The following is a 19,775-nucleotide window of genomic DNA, read 5'->3' on the forward strand; positions in this document are numbered from 1 at the left end:
TAGAGTGAGTTGTGTTTGTGAGTAGTGTGATTAGTGAGCTAGTTGGTTTGAGATAGATAGATGTGGTAGTGAGTGAGTTGAATGATGAGTTCGATATCATGAGTGAGATAGAGTGAGGCGTGAGAGATAGAGGATTAGTAAGATTTTAGAAGTTTGAGAGATTGGATGTTGAGTGTAGAGATGTTCGATGTAAAGAGTGAGTACAGTAAGTAGTAAGTGTAAAAAAGTGAAAAGCAATGAGTGAGTAGAATATACTTGCTTTCATACTTTAAAACTATTTTCGAAAAGTTGGTTTGATTTTGAAGCAGTGTAGTGAAAGAGGGAGATGTGAGCGAGTTGAGGTAAAGTATGAGTTGAGTTGATGAGTGCGCTGAGTTGAGGTTGAGTTGACCTTAAGCTTGAAGTCGAAGGGTAGTTTGTAGTAGTGGAGCTTAGTTATTTTTTTCTAATTGGGTAGAGAAGTTGAGTGAGCTTTGAGTTCTGTGTTGAGTGACTCGGTGAATAGACTTTTGACGGATTGAGTTGCGTTTTGAGATGAGATGAATAGCGGAAGTGGAGTGAGTTGAGTGAGTGAGTGACTGATAAGTGTGAGGTGGAGTGATGAGTGAAGTAGGGGTGAATGTGTAGTGATGTGGGTAGCAGGTGAAGCTGAGAAGGTGTAGTGTGGGGCACGTGGCGATGACCGGGTTGAAGTGAGTCTGAGGTGAGAATGGGTGAGTGATGGAAAGTGAGCAAATTTGAGGTAAATACTGGCAGTTGGTATTTTTGAGATTTTGGGAATTGTTGTGCAGGTTTGAGTGACTGCGGCAGGAGTTGGATGGTGATAGTTTCATAGTGAATTAATGATTGAGGTAAGTGAGTAGGAATTATGGCAATGTGATGCAGGTTGAAAGTGAGTGAGGATGATAGTGTAGATCAAGTGAGTGAGTCGAGTGAGTGATGAGTAGGATGTAGGATGTAGTGAGATGATGTATGAAGTGAGGCTTTAGATGTAGTTCAGAGATGATGGTGGATGCTGAAGTGAGTATATGAGTTTGGGGTTGTGACTTGAGTGAGGTGAGTGTTGGTCGTGTGGAGCTGAATGGAGACGGATGGTGAGAATTTTGATTATGAGTGGGATGGTAGTAGCACTTGATCTGTTTGGTTGGTTGGTAACTAGTGAGTAAGTGAGTTGATTTGTGAGTGAGTTGAGGTGAAGTGAGTGAGGTTAGTTGGGTGATTGAAGGTGAGTGAAGTGTAGATGAGTAGAGAGTTGGTGACGTTAGAGTAGAGGTATGAAGAAACTGAGATGACAACAGATTGAGTCACCATTGGATGTGAAGTGGATGTGTATGATGTATGGTAATGCAGTGAATTCTAGAGTGGAGCTGCAGTTGAAGTTTAGATTTATTGTTGGCTAATGAAAGAGCTATGGAATGGCATGTGAGTGAGAGAGTTACGTGAGTTCTAGTATAGTGATTTGCATTTCTGATTGCGAGATGAGGTGAGAAAGTGAAGTGAGTGTAGTTGGTAAGTAAGGTGGGGATTGAGTTGATGACGAGACTGAAGTTTAGCATGATTCGACATAAGTGATATGAGTTGAGTGTGTTAGTGAGGTTGAGTATGAGTACATGATGTATGAGCTGAAGTGATGTGAAGAATGTCTAGTCATGTAGTGATGATAGAAGAGTGATTAGTAGAAAAGTAAGAGTTGGAAGCTGCAGGTGAGAGTGTAGTTGAGTGAAGTGAATGTATGAAATGAGGGCTTCTGCATTTAAACCAAATGAGAGAAAAGTTCTTACTTTCGGCTGTTGATGGAAACAGTAGTGTCTTATTGACGTGAGTCGAAAGATTAGTGAAGTAATTTGACAGGTATGAAGTGAATTGAGGTGTTGGAGATCTTGAGTGATGAGTGAGAGCTGAAGTGAAGATATGTATTTGTACCTGTGATGATGTTGAGTCAAATGTAGGGTAGGTAAGTGTAGCCGTAGTGTGAGAGTAGTAGTTGAGTTAGTTATGTTAAGTGTGACGATGAGTTTCAGATGGATGTTGAGCTTTGTAGTGCGAGAGTGATTTTGATGTAGGTTGGATGGATTAGTAGCTAGTAGTTGAGATATATGATTAATGATTTGTATTATGGGATTGTAGTTGAGTGATTGTGTTGTGCAGTTGCAGATCGAGGTGAGTCATTAGGAGTAGTGTGTGCCCCTAGCCAGTTTGATGCTGCGTAGACGCAACGGAGCGGTATTTCACGTGCATGGGTGTGAGTTGTGGTGATATGACATAGTTATAGAAGTGGGTTGATCGGAGGGTAAGTTGGATGTAGGGAAGATTGAAAGTGAGGTGAGTTGAGTTGGAGGTCGTTGTGAGCATGTGGATTTAAAACTGAAGCAGCAAGTATAGGCTAAGTCATGGACGACGGGAGGTAGGCACCAAGAGTTGACCGTGAGTCTAGAGGCTTGCATGCTGATGTTGAGGCTTGATGAGTGAGTTAGTGATTGAGACAGTGAGTGACTTGCATGGGATTGGGATTGAGCCAGTTGAGTTGCTTATGCACTGTTGAGTGAGGTGAGGATGATTGAGCGTCGAAATGAGAGTCAGAATTTTTGAGATGGAGGCTTATAGGTTGTTGCCAAACGAGTTAACTTGTAAGGACTTGATTAGTGAGTTAAGGATATTGATAGTGCGAATGAGGTGGTTACGTTAAGTTGAAGTTGTAGATAGAGTGGGCGTGTTAATGGTAGAAGTTGAAGTTTATTATGGAGTTGATTTCTGAGATAAATATGAGACTATTGACGTCTCGAGATGTTGAGTGAGGATTTTTGAGTGGGTAAGGAAGTTAAGGTATTTGAGTTGGGAGGTGACGGTCGTATTGAGGAAAGGGTTTAGTGAGTTTGAGACCGAGAGGTTGCAGAGTGAGTGAGGAGGAGGTAAGTGATGTCGTTGTATGTTGATGGGTTGTGGAGATTGATGAGTCAGGTTAGTAGTTAGTATGGGTACGGTTTGTAGTGAGTTGCCAGATGGAGAAGGATGGAATGAGTGTGTGAGTGGTGGTCTAGATCAGATGATGTTGAGTGAGTGGATGTCGAAGATGTAGTCGCTGCAGAGGAGATGTACAGTTTGTGTGGTCTTCAAATAACGTGGGTTTGGTTAGTGAGGTTGGGCCATGTTGCAGCTGAAGTTGGTAGAGATAGAACGCGAGAAAGTGAATGAGCTGTCGCAGTGATTGAGTGTAGTGATGAGTGATCGAGGTATTTAGTGTCGATGGATTTGTAATGGAGCTCGAAGGTGGACATGGGGAGTGTTGAGTGGGAGTGAGGGCATCGATGTTGAGCTCTGAGGTACTGCTAAATGATGTTGCTTTAGGGGTGTGCCGAGATCGAGTGCACTTTCGTATCAGAGTTTGGTGTGATGGTCTCTGGATTTCTATCGTGTAGGGGAGGGAGGAGAGTCAGATTGTTTTGAGTAGAGGGGATCAGCTGAACCAGTGAGATTGGGAGCGGAAATAGATTGAGATTTGAAGTGATGATGGAGGTGCATGCACTCGGAATAAGCTTTTGAATAGGCAGGTAACTGATTGAGTTTGAGGTTGACATAGTGTTGTTGTGATGTGATGATTGCTGATTGAAAAGAAGAGAGGAAAGTGAGTGAGAGTGAGTGAAGAGTGAGTGAAGTGAGTGAAGAGAGAGTGAAGCATGAATGGCCTATGAGATGTGAATGAGGTGTTTGTGGAGCATGGTGCGGAGTGATTGAGGGGTAGTGAGGTAGTGAGTAGTGAGTGATTTGTAGCTCGAGTGTAATGTTGGAGAAGATGTGGACGATATTTGAGTGTGACCTCAATGTTAGCAGTGATTCGGATCGCAGGAGGTGGATGGTTTGAGTGGAGTGATGTGGTTATGCACGAACTGAGAGGAGTATGGAGGATGAGGATATTTAGTGTATGTTGAGGTTGATCTCGAGCAATTGTAGTTGAGTGTATTGAGCTGCACCCGTAGTGATTCGCCTCAGGATTGAGTGATGAGTGAGTGTAGTTGAGTGAGTGTGCAGTTCGAATTGTGAGCAGTTGTGTTTGTGTTTGAGCTGGATAAAGTGACGTGTGGTAAGAGTGTGGAAGGTAGAGTGAAAGATTCAGTGATTGATGGCTGTCAAGTGTGAGAGACGAATAGTTAGTTCGCAGTTGAAGAGTATAGTCTTGAGGCACGGAGTTTGTATGCATGTATGAGATTGTGGATAGTTGGATGAGGTGATTGTTTGATTTGTGTAGATTTGGGCGTTAATAATATTGATTTCTATTCACTAGTTATATTGACTGTGATTTGTGGAGTCTTGACAAAGAAATTTGATGTAAGGCGGGAGTGAGTGAGATGGAGTGAGTGAGTGAGTTGATGTTGAGGCATCAGTTTAGGAAGTGAGTTGGGAGTAGTGAGTTGAGTTGAGGGGAGTTGATGAGTTTGAGAGAGTTTGAGTGAGTGAAGGATTGAGTGAGTAGTTGAGTTGAGTTGGTTGAGTTTGAGGAGGTGAGTTGAGTGAGGTGATGGTGAGTGAGTTTGAGTGAGTGAGTTAGTGCAGTGAAGTTGAGTGAGCTGGTGATGAGTGAGTGAGTGAGGTGAGTGAGTGAGTGAGGAGTGAGTGAGTGAGTGAGTGATTAGAAGTGAGTGAGGGAGTGCGGTGAGTGATGATGACTGAGTGACTGAGGATGAGTGAGTGAGGTGAGTGATGAGGGAGTGAGTGAGTGATGAGGATGAGTGAGGAGTGAGTGAGGCTGAAGTGATGAGGTATGGTGAGTGATTGAGTGAGGTGAGTGAGTGAGGTGATGAGTGAGTGAGGAGTGATGAAGTGAGGTGAGTGAGTGGTGATGTGTGAGTGAGTGAAGTGAGGTGGGATGAGTGATGAGTGAGTAGTGAGTGAGTGAGTGATGAGGTGGTGAGTGAGGTGAGGCTGGAAGTAGAGGTAGTGAGTGAAGTAGTGATAGTGAGGAGCTGATGATGAGTGAGTGAGAGTGACGTGAGTTGATGGTGAAGTGAGGTGAAGTGATGAGTGTAGTGAGCTGAGTGAGTGAGTAGTGAGGGAGGGATGAGTGAGTTGAGTGATGAGGGTTGAGTGAGGAGTGTTGAAGTGTTAGTGAGTGAGTGAGGTGTGTAGTGAAGTGAGTGAGTGAGTGAGTGATGCGTGAGTGTGAGGATGAGTGGTGATGAAGGAGGTGAATGAGGAGTGAGTGAAAGAGTGAGTAGGTGATGGATGAGTGAGTGAAATGATGAGAGGTGAGTGATGGTGATGAGTTGAGTGAGGAGTGAGGTGGTGAGTTGAGGTAGTGATGAGGAGTGAGAAGTGAGGTGAGGTAGTGGTGAGTGAGTGGGTGAGTTGTAGTGAGTAGTGAGTGTGCTGATGAGTGAGTGATGTGTGAGTGATGTGAGTGAGAGTGAGTGAGAGGGTGAGTGAGGGTGAGTGAGTGAGGGTGAGTGATGAGTGAGTGAGGTGAGTAGTGGTGAGTGAGTGATGAGTGTGAAGAGTGTGAGGTGAGTGAGTGAGGTGAGTGAGTGAGATAGTAGTGAGGTGAGAAGTGAGGAGGAGTGAGTGAGTGAGTGAGTGAGTGAAGGAGTGAGTGTGAGGTGAGTGAGTGATGAGTGAGGAGTGAGTGAGTGAGTGAGTGAGTGAGTGATGGTAGGTAGGAGTGAGGGAGTAGTGGTGATGATGAGTGATGATGAGGTGAGTGAGTGAGGTGAAGTGAGTGATAGTAAGTTGATGGGGCAGTGAGTGAGGTGGTGAGTGGTAGTGAGTGAGTGAGGTGAGGAGTGTGCGGAGTGAGTGAAGTGGAGTGGGAGTGAGTGAGGTGAAGTGATGAGTGAGTGAGTGAGGAATGAGTGAGAGTGATTGGTGAGTGATAGTGAGGAAGTGAGCTGAGTGAGTGAGTGAGTGAGGAGGTGAGTGAGTGAGGAGGTGAGTGAAGTGAGTGAGTTGAGATGAGTGATGAATATGAGTGAGTGAGTGAGTGGTAGTGAGGAGTATGAGTGGATGGAGTGAGTGAAGTGAGTGAGTGAGTGAGTGAGTGGTGAGGTGAGTGAGTGATGTGATTGGTGGAGTAGAGTGAGTAGATGAGTGAGTATGAGTGAGTGATGAGAGAGTGATGAGTGAGTGAGTGAGTGAGTGATGAGTGAGGATGAGTGAGTGAGTGAGTGAAGTGAGGTGTGAGTGGGAGTGAGTGAGTGAGTGAGTGATGAGTGAGTGTGAGTTGATGAGTGAGTGAGGTGAGTGAGGGTTGAGTGAGTTGAGTGCAGTGAGTGAGTGAGTGAAGGTGGTGAATGAGGGAGTGAGTGAGGTGAGTGAGTGAGTGAGTGAGAGTGTGTGAGTGAAGTGAGTAGAGTGAGTGAGTGACGGTGATGAGAGTGAGTGATGAGTGAGTGAGGTAGAGGGGAGGAGTGAGTGAGTGATGTGTGTGTGAGGTAGTGAGTGAGTGAGTGACGTTGAGTTGGATGAGTGAGTGAGTGAGGAGAGTGGAGAGAAGGAGTGATGAGTGAGTAGTGAGTGAGTGATGAGTGAGTGAGTGAGTGAGTGACAGTGAGTGAGTGAGTGAGTAGTGAGTGTAGTGAGTGAAGTGAGTGAGTGCGTGAATGAGTAGGAGTGAGTGAGTAAAAGATGAGTGACAGTGAGTGACGTGACGCTGAGTGATGATGCTGTCCGAAGTAGGTGAGTGAGGGAGTTGAGCGTGCAGTGATTAGTGAGACCGTGAGTGAGTGAGTCAGTGAGGGAGTGAGTGATTGATGAGTGAGTGAGTGAAGTGATGAGTGAGTGACGTGAGTGACCCATGAGTGAGTGACGGTGTGACGTGAGTGAATGATGAGAGTCGAGCTGACTGATGGAGCTCGGTGAGATGACTGTTGGTGATGTGACGTGGTGACCGTGTGACGCTGAGTCAACGTAGCGTGAACGTGAACGTGAAGTGAGTGACGTGAGTGAGTGAGTGAGTGCATCGACAACCGTGAAGTGATGTGATGCACCGTGACCGTGACGTAGTGAGTGAGGTGAGTGAGTGATGAGGTGAGTGAGTGATGAGTGAGTGGACATGAGTGAAGTATGAGTTGAGTAGGGAAGTGAAGTGAGTGAGTGAGTGAGTGATGATGAGTGAGTGACGGAGTGAGTGATAGTGAGAGTGAGTGAGTACCCCCGTGAGTGACAGTGAGATGAGTGAGTACTGTTGAGTGAAGTGAGTGAGTGAGTGAGGAGTGAAAGTGAGTGATGAGTTGAGTGAGTGAGTGACGTGAAGTGAGTGAGTGATGTGAGTGAGTGAGGCGAGCTGAGTGATGTGAGTCTAGTGAGTGAGTGAGCTGGAGTGAGATGAGTGAGTGAGGAGTGAGTGAGTGAGTGAGTGAGTGACGTGAGTAGTGAGTGAGTGAGTGACGTGAGTGAGTGAGTGAGTGAGTTGGTGAGTGAGTGTGAGTGAGTATGTGAGTGACGTGAGTGAGTGAGTGAGTGAGTGATGCTTGAGGTGAGTGAGTTTGAGTGAGTGAGTGATGAGGTGAGTGAGTAGTGATGAGTGAGTGAGTGATGAGTAGTGATGAGTGAGTAGTGAGTGAGTAGTGAGTGAGTGAGTGAGTGAGTGTCGATGAGGAGTGAGTGAGTCGAGTGAGTGAGCGTGAGTGAGTGAGTGAGTGAGTGGTGAGTGATGAGTCAGTGGTGAGTGAGTGAGTGATGAGTGAGGATGAGGAGTGAGTGAGTGAGTGACAGTGAGTGAGTGATGTAGTGAGTATTAGTGAGTGAGGGATGAGTAGTGAGTGAGTGTGAGACGTGATTGATGAGTAGTGAGTGAAGTGAGTGAGTGAGGTGAGTGAGTGAGTAGTCGAGTGTGAGTGAGTGATGTGAGGAGTGAGTGAGTGAGTGAGTGAGTGAGCTGAAGTGAGTGAGTGAGTGAGTTGAGATTGAGTGAGTGAAGTGAGGACGAGTGATGAGTGAGTGAGTTAGGAGTGAGTGAGTGAGTGAGTGACTGAGTGCGTAGAGTGAGTGATGAGGTGAGTGAGTGAGTGAGTGAGTGAGTGTTGAGTGAGTGAGTGATGAGTGAGTGAAGTGAGTGAGAGTGAGGAGTTGACTTGGGTGAGTGAGTGGTGATGAGTGAGTGAGGTGAGTGAGTGAGTGAGTGAGTGATGAAGTGAGTGAGGTGAAGTGAGTGGGTGTAAGTGAGTGAATGACTAGATGGAGAGTGATGGAGTGTTGAAGTGGTGAGTGGAGATGAGTGAGAGTGAGATATTGTGATTGGTATTGAGGATGAGGTGAGTGAGGAGTGAGTGAGGAGTGAGTGAGTGGGTGAGTGTGAAGTGATTGATGAGTGAGTGAGTGAGTGAGTGGTGAGTGATGGTTGATGTGAGGTGAAGTGAGTGAGGTGAGTGAGTGAGTAGTGAGTGAGTGATGAGTGAGTGAGTGAGTGATGAGTGAGTGAGTGAGTTGGTGAGTGAGGTGAGTGAGTGAGTGGTGAAGTGAGTGAGTGAGAGTGAGGTGAGTGAGTGAAGTGAGTGAGTGATTGAGATGATCGAGTGAAAGAGTAGTGGTGAGTGAGTGAGTGGTGAGTGAGATGAGGAGTGAGTGAGTGAGTGAGAGTAAAAAAAGTAGTGAGTGAGTGTGAAGTTGAGTGAGTGAGTGAGTGAGTGTGAGTGAGTGAGTGAGGAGTGAGTGAGTGTTGAGCGTTGATGAGTGGTGTGAGTGTGAGTGACGTGATGATGATAATGTAGTGAGTGAGTGAGGTGAGTGAGTGAGTGAGTGACGTGATGATTGAGTGAGTGAGTGAGTGAGTGAGTGAGTGAGTGAGTTGATGAGTGAGTGTGGGAGGAGTGCAGGAGGTGAGGAGGTGAGCGGTGAGTGAGTGAGTGAGTGAGTGAGTGAGTGGTGAGTGAGTGAGTGAGGACAGTGAGTGAGTGAGTGAGTGCGGCTGAGTGAGTGAGTGATGTGAGTGAGTGAGTGAGTGACGTGATGAGTGAGGTGTGATGAGGAGTGAGAGTGAGTGAGTGAGTGATGTGAGTGAGTGAGTGAGTGAGCAGTTGAGTGAGTGTGTGAGTGAGTGAGTGAGTGAGTGAGTGAGTGAGTGAGTGAGATGAGTGAGTGAGTGAGTGAGTGAGTGAGTGAGTGAGTGAGTGAGTGAGTGAGTGAGTGAGTGAGTGAGGTGAGTGAGTGAGTGAGTGATGAGTGAGTGAAGTGAGTGAGTGAGTGAGTGAGTGAGTGAGTGAGTGAGTGAGTGAGGGTGATTGAGTGAGTGAGTGAGTGAGTGAGTGAGTGAGGAGTGAGTGTGAGTGAGTGAGTGACCGTGGTGAGTGAAGGAGTGAGTGAGTGAGTGAGTGAGTGAGTGAGTGAGTGAGTGAGTGAGTGAGTGAGTGAGTGCCGTGAGGAGTGAGTGATCGTGAGTGTGAAGTGAGTGAGTAGTAGTGAGTGAGTGAGTGAGTGAGTGACTTGATGAGTGTTGGTGAGGTGAGTGAGTGATTGATAGTGAGTGAGTGAGGTGATGAGTGAGTGATGAGTGAGTGAGTGAGTGACGTGGATGTGAGTGGGAGTATGTGAGTGAGGAGTGAGTGACGGAGTGAGTGTGAGTGAGTGAGGAGTGATGAGTGAGTGAGTGAGTGAGTGAGTGAGTGAGGAGTTGAGTGATGAGGAGTGAGTGGTGAGTGAGTGAGTGAGTGATGAGGGATCGACGGTGAGTGAGTGATGAGTGGTGAGTGAGTGATGAGTGAGTGAGTTTGTGAGTGAGTGAGTGAGTGAGTGAGTTGATGGTGAGGTGAGGTGAGTGAGTGGGTGTAGTGATGAGTGAGTGTGAGTGCAGTGAGTGAGTGAGTGAGTGAGTGAGTGAGTGAGTGAGTGAGTGAGGTGATGATAGTTGAGTGACTGTGAGTGAGGTGAGTGAGTGACTGCGCTGAGTGAGTGAGTGAGTGAGTGAGTGAGTGAGTGAGTGGTATTGAAAGATAGGTGAGTGAGTGAGTGAGTGAGTGAGTGAGTGAGTGAGTGAGTGAGTGAGTGAGGTGATGAGTGAGTGAGTGGTGAGTGCAGTGAGTGAGATGAGTGAGTGAGTGAGTGAGTGAGTGCAGTGAGTAGTGAGTGACGTGAAGTGAGGTATTGATGTGAGTGCAAGTATGAGTGAGTGAGTGAGGTGAGGTGAGCTGAGTGAGTGAGGAGTGAGTGAGTGAGTGATGTGAGTGAGTGAGGGAGTGAGTGATGTGAGTGAGTGAGTGAGTGAGTGAGGTGATTGACTGTGAGGGTAGTGAGTGAGTGACTGTGAGTGAGTGAGTGAGCCGTTCATGAGTGAGTGAGTGAGTGAGTGAGTGAGGAGAGTGAGTGAGTGAGTGAGTGAGTAAGAGTGAGTGTGAGTGAGTGAGTGAGTGACAGTGAGTGAGTCGTGAGTGAGTGAGTGAGTGAGTGAGTGAGTGAGTGAGTGAGTGAGTGAGTGAGCGTGAGTGAGTGAGTGAGTGAGGTGAGTGAGTGAGTGAGTAGAGTGAGTGAGTGTATGACAGTGATATGTGAGGTGAGTGAGTGGAGTGAGTGAGTGAGTGAGTGAGTGAGTGAGTCAGTGATTGAGTGAGTGAGTGAGTGAGTGAGGTGTGAGTGAGGAGGAGTGAGTGAGGTGAGGAGTGAGTGAGTGAGGGTGAGTGAGTGAGTGAGTGAGTGGTGAGTGAGTGAGTGAGTGAGATGAAAGTGAGTGAGTAGGGTGAGTGAGTGAGTGAGTGGTGAGTGAGTGAGTGAGTCTGTAATCAACCACACCCACCACCCAAAGAGGTGAGTGAGTACACACCCAACCAAGAGTGACCACGAGTGAGTGCCACCAACCCAAGTATGAGGCAACACACCAACTGAAGGTGAGTGAGTGAGTGAGTGAGTGAGTGAGTGAGTGAGTGATGTGAGTGAGTGATGGTGACACCACACAACAAGTGAGTGAGAAAGTGAGTGGATAAACACACACCTCCCCAACACATGTGAGGTGAGTGAGCTCACAAGTGAGGTGAGTGGTGAGTGAGTGACGTGAGTGAGTGAGTGAGTGAGTTGAGGTGAGTGAACAGTGAGTGAGTGACCCGTGAGTGAACACCGAGTGAGTGAATGATGAGTGAGGAGGAGTGAGTGAGTGAGTGAGTGAGATCACAGTGAGTCAACAAACATGAAGTGAAGTGTGAGTGTGACGTGAGTGATAGTGAGTAGTGATGAGACAAAGTGAGTGAGTGAGTGAGGTGTAGTGAGTGAGTGAGTGAGTGAGTGAGTGTGAGTGAGTGAGTGACGTGACGTGAGTGAGTATGAGTGAGTGAGTGAGGAGTGAGTGAGTGAGTGAGGAGTGAGTGAGTGAGTGAGTGAGTGATGAGTGAGTGAGTGAGTGAGTGAGTAGAGTGAGTGAGTGAGTGAGAGAGTTGAGTGAGTGAGGTAGTGAGTGAGTGAGTGAGTGAGTGAGTGACGGTGAAGTGAGTGAGTGAGTTGATGTGAGTGAGTGACGTGAAAGGTTGAGTGAGTGAGTGTGAGTGAGTAGTGAGTGGTGTGAGCTGACGTGACGTGAGTGAGTGAGGGTGAGGAGTGAGGTGAGTGGTGAGATGATGTGAAGTGAGTGAGTGAGTGAGTGAGTGAGTGTGAGATGAGTGAGTGAGTGATCGATGAGTGAGTGCTGTGAGTGAAGGTGAGTGAGAGTGAAGTGTGAGTGAGTGAGTGAGTGAGTGAGTGAGTGAGTGAGTGGGAGTGAGTGAGTGAAGTGAGTGAGTGAGGTGAGTGAGTGAGATTGAGTGAGTGAGGAGTGAGTGAGTGAGGAGGAGATTGATGGCTGGAGTGAGTGAGTGAGTGAGTGAGTGAGTGAGTGGAGTGAGTGAGTGAGTGAGTGATGAGTGAGGAGTGATGTAGTGAGTGAGTTGAGTGAGGGTGAGTGAGAGTGAGTGAGTGAGTGAGGTGAGTGAGTGAGTGAGGTGAGGTGGTGAGTTGAGTGATGAGTGAGTGAGTGAGTGAGATGAGTGAGTGAGTGAGTGAGTGAGTGGATGTGATGAGTGAGTGACATGAGTGTAAGTGAGTGATGTGAGTGAGTGAGATGAGTGACGTGAGTGAGTGAGTGAGTGAGTGAGTCGAGTGAGTGAGTGTGAGTGAGTTGCAGTGAGGTGAGTGAGTGAGTGAGAGTGAGTGAGTGGAGTGGAGTGAGGTGAAAGTGAGTGAGGTGAGTGAGTGAGTGAGTGAGTGAGGTGTTGTGAAGTGAGGTAGTGAGGATGAGTGAGTGAGTGAGTGAGTAGTGGGTGAGTGATGTGAGTGAGATGGTGAGTGAGTGTGTGAGTGAGTGAGTGAGTGTGAGTGATGAGTGTAGTGAGTTGAGTGAGTGAGTGAGTGAGTGAGTGAGTGAGTGGTGAGTGTGAGTGAGTGAGTGAGTGAGGTGAGTGAGTGAGCGTGAGTGAGTGAGTGAGTGAGTGAGTGAGTGAGTGAGTGAGTGAGTGAGTGGATGTGAGCGAGTGAGTGAGTGAGTGAGTGAGTGAGTGAGTGAGTGATGAGTGAGCTGAGTGAGTGAGTGAGTGAGTGATGAAGTGAGTGAGTGAGTGAGTGAGTGAGTGGTGTGACGTGAGTGAGTGAGGTGAGTGAGTGATTGAGTGAGGTGTGATGATGTGGTGAGGCAGTGAGATGAGTGTAGTGATGTGCCAGTGAGTGAGTGATCCGTGAGTCGAGAGTGTGAGGAGTGAGTGATGAGATGAGTGAGAGTGGTGAGTGAGGAGTGAGTGAGTAGTGAGGTGAGTGGTGAGTGAGTGAGTGAGTGAGTGAGTGAGTGAGTGAGGTGATGAGTGAGTGAGTGAGTGATGAGTGAGTGAGGAGTGGAGTGAGTGAGTGAGTGAGTGAGTGGTGAGTGATTGAAGTGAGTGAGTGGAGTGAGTGAGTGAGTGAGTGAGTGATGAGGTGATGAAGTGAGTGAGTGAGGGAGTGAGTGAGTGAGTGAGTGAGTGAGGTGATGAGTGAGTGAGTGAGTGAGTGAGTGAGTGAGTGGTGAGTGAGTGAGTGAGTGAGGTGAGGAGTGAGGGAGGATGGAGTGAGGTGAGTGAGTGAGTGGTAGTGATGAGCGAGCTGAGGTGAGGTAGTGACTGAGTGATGAGTGAGTGAGTGAGTGAGTGTGAGCGAGTGAGTGAGGGTGACGTGAGTGAGTGAGTGAGTGAGTGAGTGAGTGAGTGAGTGAGTGAACGTGAGTTCTGAGTGAGTGAGTGAGGTAGTGAGTGAGTGAGTGAGTGAGTGATGAGTGAGGTGAGTGATGAGTGAGTGGAGTGGAGTGAAGTGAGTGAGTGAGTGAAGTGAGTGGTTTGATGAGTGAGTGAGAGTGAGTGAGTGAGGTGAGTTAGTGAGTGATGAGTGAGTGAGTGAGTGAGTGGAGTGAGTGGAGTGTGAGTGATTTGAGTGAGTGAAGTGATGAGGAGGTGTTGAGTGATGAGTGAGGTGAGTGAGTGAGTGATGAGTGAGTGAGAGGTGAGTTGGTGAGTGAGTGCGTGAGTGAGTGAAGTGAGTGAGTGAGTTGACGTGAACTGAGTGAGTGAGTGAGTGAGTTGAGTGAAGTGAGTGAGTGAGTCAGTGAGTGAGGTGAGTGCAGTGAGTGAGGTGAGTGAGTGAGTGAGTGAGTGAGATGAGTGAGTGAGTGAGTGAGTAGGTGAGTGAGTGAGGTGAGTGAGTGGAGGTGAGTGATGAGGTGAGTGAGTGTGTGTGAGTGAGTGAGTGAAGGTGAGTGAGTGAGTGAGTGAGTGAGTTGAGGTGAGTGAGTGAGTTGATGAGTGAGTGAGTAGTGAGTGAGTGAGTGAGTGAGTGAGTGAGTGAGTGAGTGGTGAGGTGAGTGAGTGAGTAGTGCGGTGAGTGAGTGAGTGAGAGTGAGTGAGTGAGTGTGAGTGAGTGAGTGAGTGAGTGAGTGAGTGAGGCCCATTCACCAAAAATCTTGTCAAAAACACAGGTAGGATGATCGACAAGGAATCTAAACACTCAGATAAGTGCTGGGTATGTATAAAGTTCGGATGGTTTTAGTGCCGAGGATTAACGCGTAACCTCTGATCTCTCGACTCGCCTTTTTCGAACGGCAGTGACTCGATATGGAAAATTGTAAATTATAACCAGGAAACAACCGACTAAATAATGTCAAGAAAGACAGGTGTATAAAAATGTTAGTCACATGTCATAAGGTCACGTGACGGAGAACGAGACTTCGTCTAAGTAAACGAAAGAGTTCTATGAAATTTCTCTAATTAAACACAACATGCTACAAAACCTTCAACTTTTTCCACATGGGCAGACACGAAAATAGACGAGATTCAAGTGGATCCTACTCTTTACGAGATTCTAAGCAGTTTTATTTTGCCTTTACAATCCCTTTAAGCAATATCCGCAATTACATCCTTAGTCTACCAATAGGAAGTTTATCGTGTCGGCAGCCAAGTAAATGTGCACGAGGATATTAAACTGGAGTTGAAAGAAAACTTTTAGTAACAACTATAATTCAATCGTCAAAACCAAACAAGTAAGTAAACAAACAAATGAACGAAGTAGAAAATATTCTAAATTTGACTCATTACTTCCGTGATTCTCTCTCCTAACCCTACCGCCACCACCACCACCACCTCCTCCTTCCAAAAGCAGTTGATGTGACAACAGGATTGATGTTTGACCTTAATCTCTTAGAAAAGATAAACACTTATTGTCTGTGTGCATTTCTGGGAGAATTGTAGTTAAAAGTCCTTGAAACAACAGATCAACTTACTCATTTCAGAAAAAAACATCCTGTTTGTTATTTTTGCCTAGAAAATAGCCAGAAGACCTTCGAGTGAAGTATAAAAGACAACCAGTTGTGGCAAAGCTACATCTTGACTTTTGTCCCTCAACTCTCGTCACCAGCCATGTTCCTCGCACTGAGTGTTTTGGTCGTCGCCGTGTCGTCTGCTTTGGGTAAAATAAATTCTTTCCTTCAGAATTTTTATTTTGTATAACAGTTGGATTTCTTATGTTGAGTACGACTTTGTTGGACGGAAATGTGTCTGTACATTTGTATTGGACTGGCGATAAGATCAGATCTGAGACCGAAAAAGAGTACCAGGTGTTCCGGGTAGTCACTTGTGGTAGCAAATCCGTTTTCTAGTTTTGATATTTATAAATGCAGCAATAATTTTTTTTTATCTTTATGTAATATTATATTCTACTGGATCATGAGAAGAACAACCCCTAACAGCAACACGGGCGTTCAGTGGACCTTCGCCAGGCAGCTTGAGGATCTTGACTTTGCGGATGACATCAGCCTGTTGTCCCACAAGCAACAACACGCACAGACAAAGCTCACTCGGCTCGCAGAAGAAGCAGCAATGACTGGTCTAACCATCAACATCAAGAAGACGGAGGTAATGCGGGTCAACACAAAGCAAGAAGCCCCACTCCAACTACATGGAGAATGTATTACACAGTCTGACCGTTTCACCTACCTTGGCAGCATAGTCAGCAGCAAAGACGGAGGTTCAGATGAAGATGTCAGAAGCCGAATAAACAAAGCCAGGCTTGCATTCCACTCCCTAAGACCTATCTGGCACTCCAAGGCTTTGTCTCTACACACCAAGATCCGCATCTATAATACCAATGTAAAGTCAGTCCTCCTATATGGATCTGAGACATGGCGGGTGACAAATGCCATCACCAACAAGATACAGACATTCATCAACAGATGTCTGCGCCGCATCCTTAACATCCGATGGCCTGAGAAGATCTCCAATACAGACTTGTGGGAGAGAGCCAACCAAAACCCTGCCAGCCAAGACATCCAGAAGCGAAAGTGGGGCTGGATTGACCACACGCTACGAAAGCCAGCCGACAATTTAACGCGACAAGCTCTGGGCTGGAACCCACAGGGGAGGCGTAAGGTTGGGAGACCCAGACAGACGTGGAGGAGATCAGTCCACAGAGAGGCAGAGACTGCTGGCATGACATGGTCCCAACTGGAAAGGGATGCCCAGGACCGGGTCCGATGGCGGGGTATGGTTCCGGCCCTATGCTCCACTGGGGGCGTATAGGAAAGAAGAAGAAGAATATTATATTGTACTTTATGGCATCAGTTTATACTTTATACTATTATATTTAACTATATGGGGAAGGGTATGTACATATTCAACTCTATCTGTTCCAGCGGCCACCGACTGCAATGGAAACATCAGTAACCTTAGTCCTACCGGTAAACGTATCGGGGGTGAGTATAACTTACAGGTGGACATGTTGACTGGTACATAGAGACATGAACTCGTAGAAAGTGAGTGAGTGGTACAGGTAGACAGTTTCAGATTTGTACAGGGAGTAGCAATGAGTGAGTAGTCCAGAGTGGCATGAATGACCTAAAGAGGGAGACTTTAACAGATTAAAGCGTTCTTTCTGTTTATGTTAGTTTGGGTAAATCAAATTTGTTGTTATTTTGCAACTAACACCGTAGGAGCCAGTGTGTTAAAGACAACAGTTTTGTAGCGGGACTGCTATTCACTGAGTATACTTTCTCAGGTGGACATTTACCAAGGTAAACCAACCAAGCTGTTTTTTTTCTTGAGACTCTGCTACGCAGTTACATTATCGAGAAAACAGAGAAACAAAGACTTCTGGGGAAAAAAAGGAAAATAATTAACATACAAAGAAGAAAGCGCCACGTTAAGTAGATAATTATCCGAAACTGTGTTTCATTTCCCCAATGACCGTGGATACAATGTAGTTATTTTTAAATTTTATTTTGGGTATTTGTCACCAGGTGTGGCAGCTTCTCAGGCAGACGTGAGCTACAGACTCACTGAACTGAACTCCATGAAATCCTGTTATGACGAAGTGGCAAACAGATATTGTAAGAACTCAAACAGTTAGTGCTTGCGTGTGTGTGTGTATGTGTGATGGGTGAGGGGAAGTTTGCAGTGCTGCTCTCAGATTGTTAAGTAACTAAAAGGCACTATAATGGGCGTTATATGAGGCGAAATGTTCTTCTTTTGTTGTAAACTACTGGAAATAATGACCTGGTGCTAAAATGAGACACTTACAACGACTTCTGATTTAAAAGAAATGAACGGTGTTCCTGCTCTCTTTAAGATTCTCTGGTTTTGCTTGTCATGACATAAGCAAAACTTTATAACGCTTTTACCTCTATATTCATATTCATGATGTGCATGAAAACTGTTACAAATGAAGATCATCTTTGCTTAAAGGAATAATTGTCAAATTTATTCGGTGTAGGCATCCCGGCCAGTGTCATCGGAGCTCTCGCCAGTCGGGAGTCCAATGGCGGCGCCTCTCTGACTCCTGATGGGTATGGCGACAATGGAAACGCTTGGGGAATCCTCCAGGTATGCGACTGATCGTTTGTATTTTTCTTCCTTAGTTTTATTTGACTTCGGTATTCTTTTTCGATAGACTAGACTGCAGCAGATTACTGAAAAAATGGGATGAGAGATGACTTTTTTTGATCTTGATATTTTTCAATTACTGTCCACTTATTTCCACAAAATTAGCTTTATGTTTTGTTGATATTTGATCATTTCTTCCATTACCACACGGCTAGCTTCATTTTTTTGGAGGAGGATATGTTGAAATCATGCCATTACATCAGGGCTAGCTTTATGTTTTGTCAATATTTTACAATTATAGCCATTGCCTTTAGCTCACCTTCATTAAAAAAATTAAAAACTTGTCCACGCATGAACCACAGGAGACCCGATGGTGTCTGTGGTTGAACTCCCCCCCCCCTTATTCACCCTGAAGAAAAGGGGACATAATATATCAAGGGAGATCATGACAGCTCAAGACACGGTCAATCGGTTATGTTCGTTTCTCTTAAGACGACCCGGCTATGAGACTCATTACCTTTACCTACCATGATCAGGACCAGTGGGAGGTCCTCTCTCAAAACTCCCCGAGTAGTTCCACGTCTCCTTCATCAGCATGACTACTGATCAGCAATACGAATATCTGTCTATGCCAACAGTGTGACCTCAGATACTCAGGACTTCCCTGCAAGCAGTGCGGACCTCGAACTTGCTGTCACATCGACATGATGATCGGCCGCCTTCTGGTCCCATACATCAGACAGGTCTCCCGCAAGTTCCCATCATGGACCCCGGAAATGAAACTGCAAGGTAAGTGAATCCTTAACATAACTTGACTGTAGGTCTGCCTTACTGTGGAAATGGAGACTTGAATTAACTTGTTTATCTTTACCCGACATAAAACTGTTCGTAGACAAAATTATTCGTAGACTCCGCTCACCTTCTTCAGAGGGGAATGGGTCGATTTCTGAATCCATAGACCTGGTGATGGTCGTTTTCTTGGATTTCGCGAGTTAGTATCGTCTAAGGCGCTACACCTATTCACTCCCAAATAAAGGTGGATTTCTACGAATAACTTAAAATCCAATGATGATCACGTTTTCGAAGATGCTTTCTCTGAGGTAGAAACCGGGAAACGAGGGGTGGGGTTGAAATAAAGTAACTAAGTACAGGTTGATAACTTAAAACATTCTCATCTGACCAGGTGCCGTGGCTGCCTATAACTTCGGGGTCAGCAATGTTCAGAGCTGGAGTGGCTTGGATGTTGGCAGCACTGGAAACGATTTCAGCAATGATGTCATGGCCAGAGCCCAGTACCTGAAGTCTTTGGGCTGGTCTTAAACGATTCTGATCAAGATTGACAACAATAAGGAAGTGTATGTTTTCTGGAAGTAAGCATACAAGGTAGAGAACAATATAGATGCGAACATTTTCTTGAACTAAACATTCAAAGAACAGAAAAAAAACCGATATGAGCATTTGTGGGGACGTTAAAGAAAGAGAACGACAAACGTGAGAGTTTTTGGATGTGAAAATATATATTCGACTTTTTCTGGAATAAAATTCATTTTCAATTGCAGTGATGCACGACGATGATTTGTTTGTATTTATGTATGGAGAATGCGTAGTGCTAAATGAAGAATGAGAAAAACCTGAAACCTAGGTTTTTAAAATCATAGGTTGTTGTCATAAACCTTTTTGCTGAAAGGTTAAAGAAAAAAGAGGTGCTGCATGAAGAGCAAATTATAATTAAGCATGTGCATACAGTTACGATCGAAAAAAACATGATGTTACAATGTTGTTCTGGTGTACAGTTATGTTGGAATGGTGCTAGGGTATGGACAGATTGATTATTGTGGTGAATTAGAACCTTTGGTTGCATCCATTAACCAGAAGAGGAAAATATTCTCTGAAAAAAATATAAAAAATATTTTTAAACATGACACCTAAATAAAAAAAATTACATGCGATTGAAGTGGTAACAGTAATAGATAATGAGATTTTAATAAACAAAATCTGACAGCATCCGCCTGTCTCCACCATCGCAAAAAAGGGGAAATGCTCTAAGCTCTTATTGCCTTTAAAAACAGATGCCTGAATATTTTGGTCCAGTCAGATATGTTAACGACATTTTCTACTATTAAATATAAATATGCTCTACTGAATTCCTTTGTTCTTATTGTGTAAGGCATGAATATTCATTCTCTTTTATCATCACTGAAAGGTGTCACGGACCGTCCGCTGACACGCGCATTCTCTCCAAAAACCAATACAATCAGATCGCTTGAGGGTGGGCGTACCTTCTTAGAGGCACCAATAATTATTGAATTCAAACACAATTTTAAATGAAACAAAGACAAAGTATCAACAATCAGAGATTCACTCCTTCTTTCGTCACACAAGATATATTATCAATATATTATATCATTCATCCAACGTACTATTAGAGTTAACAATAAAGCTGATTCCCATAAATACTGTCACTGATGAAGTATTCCTCTGTCTCCGGTGCTGTCCTTTCTTGAT

At 45.5% G+C, this 19,775-nt stretch overlaps 1 protein-coding gene across 1 annotated transcript; it reads left to right on the forward strand.

The window, feature by feature from the left end:
• The first annotated feature begins 14,726 nt into the window (after nt 1-14,726).
• LOC112557782 (glycine, glutamate and proline-rich protein-like) lies at nt 14,727-18,839 on the forward strand. The gene is made up of 6 exons (XM_025227821.1): nt 14,727-14,862; nt 16,085-16,144; nt 16,688-16,777; nt 17,161-17,270; nt 17,909-18,059; nt 18,454-18,839. The coding sequence occupies exons 1-6, from the start codon at nt 14,814-14,816 to the stop codon at nt 18,588-18,590; spliced, it is 597 nt and encodes a 198-aa protein (XP_025083606.1). The 5' UTR covers nt 14,727-14,813; the 3' UTR covers nt 18,591-18,839.
• Nucleotides 18,840-19,775: the final 936 nt, after the last annotated feature.

The sequence above is a fragment of the Pomacea canaliculata genome, linkage group LG2 (assembly GCF_003073045.1).
Source record: "Pomacea canaliculata isolate SZHN2017 linkage group LG2, ASM307304v1, whole genome shotgun sequence".
In the NCBI taxonomy this organism is placed as follows: domain Eukaryota; kingdom Metazoa; phylum Mollusca; class Gastropoda; order Architaenioglossa; family Ampullariidae; genus Pomacea; species Pomacea canaliculata.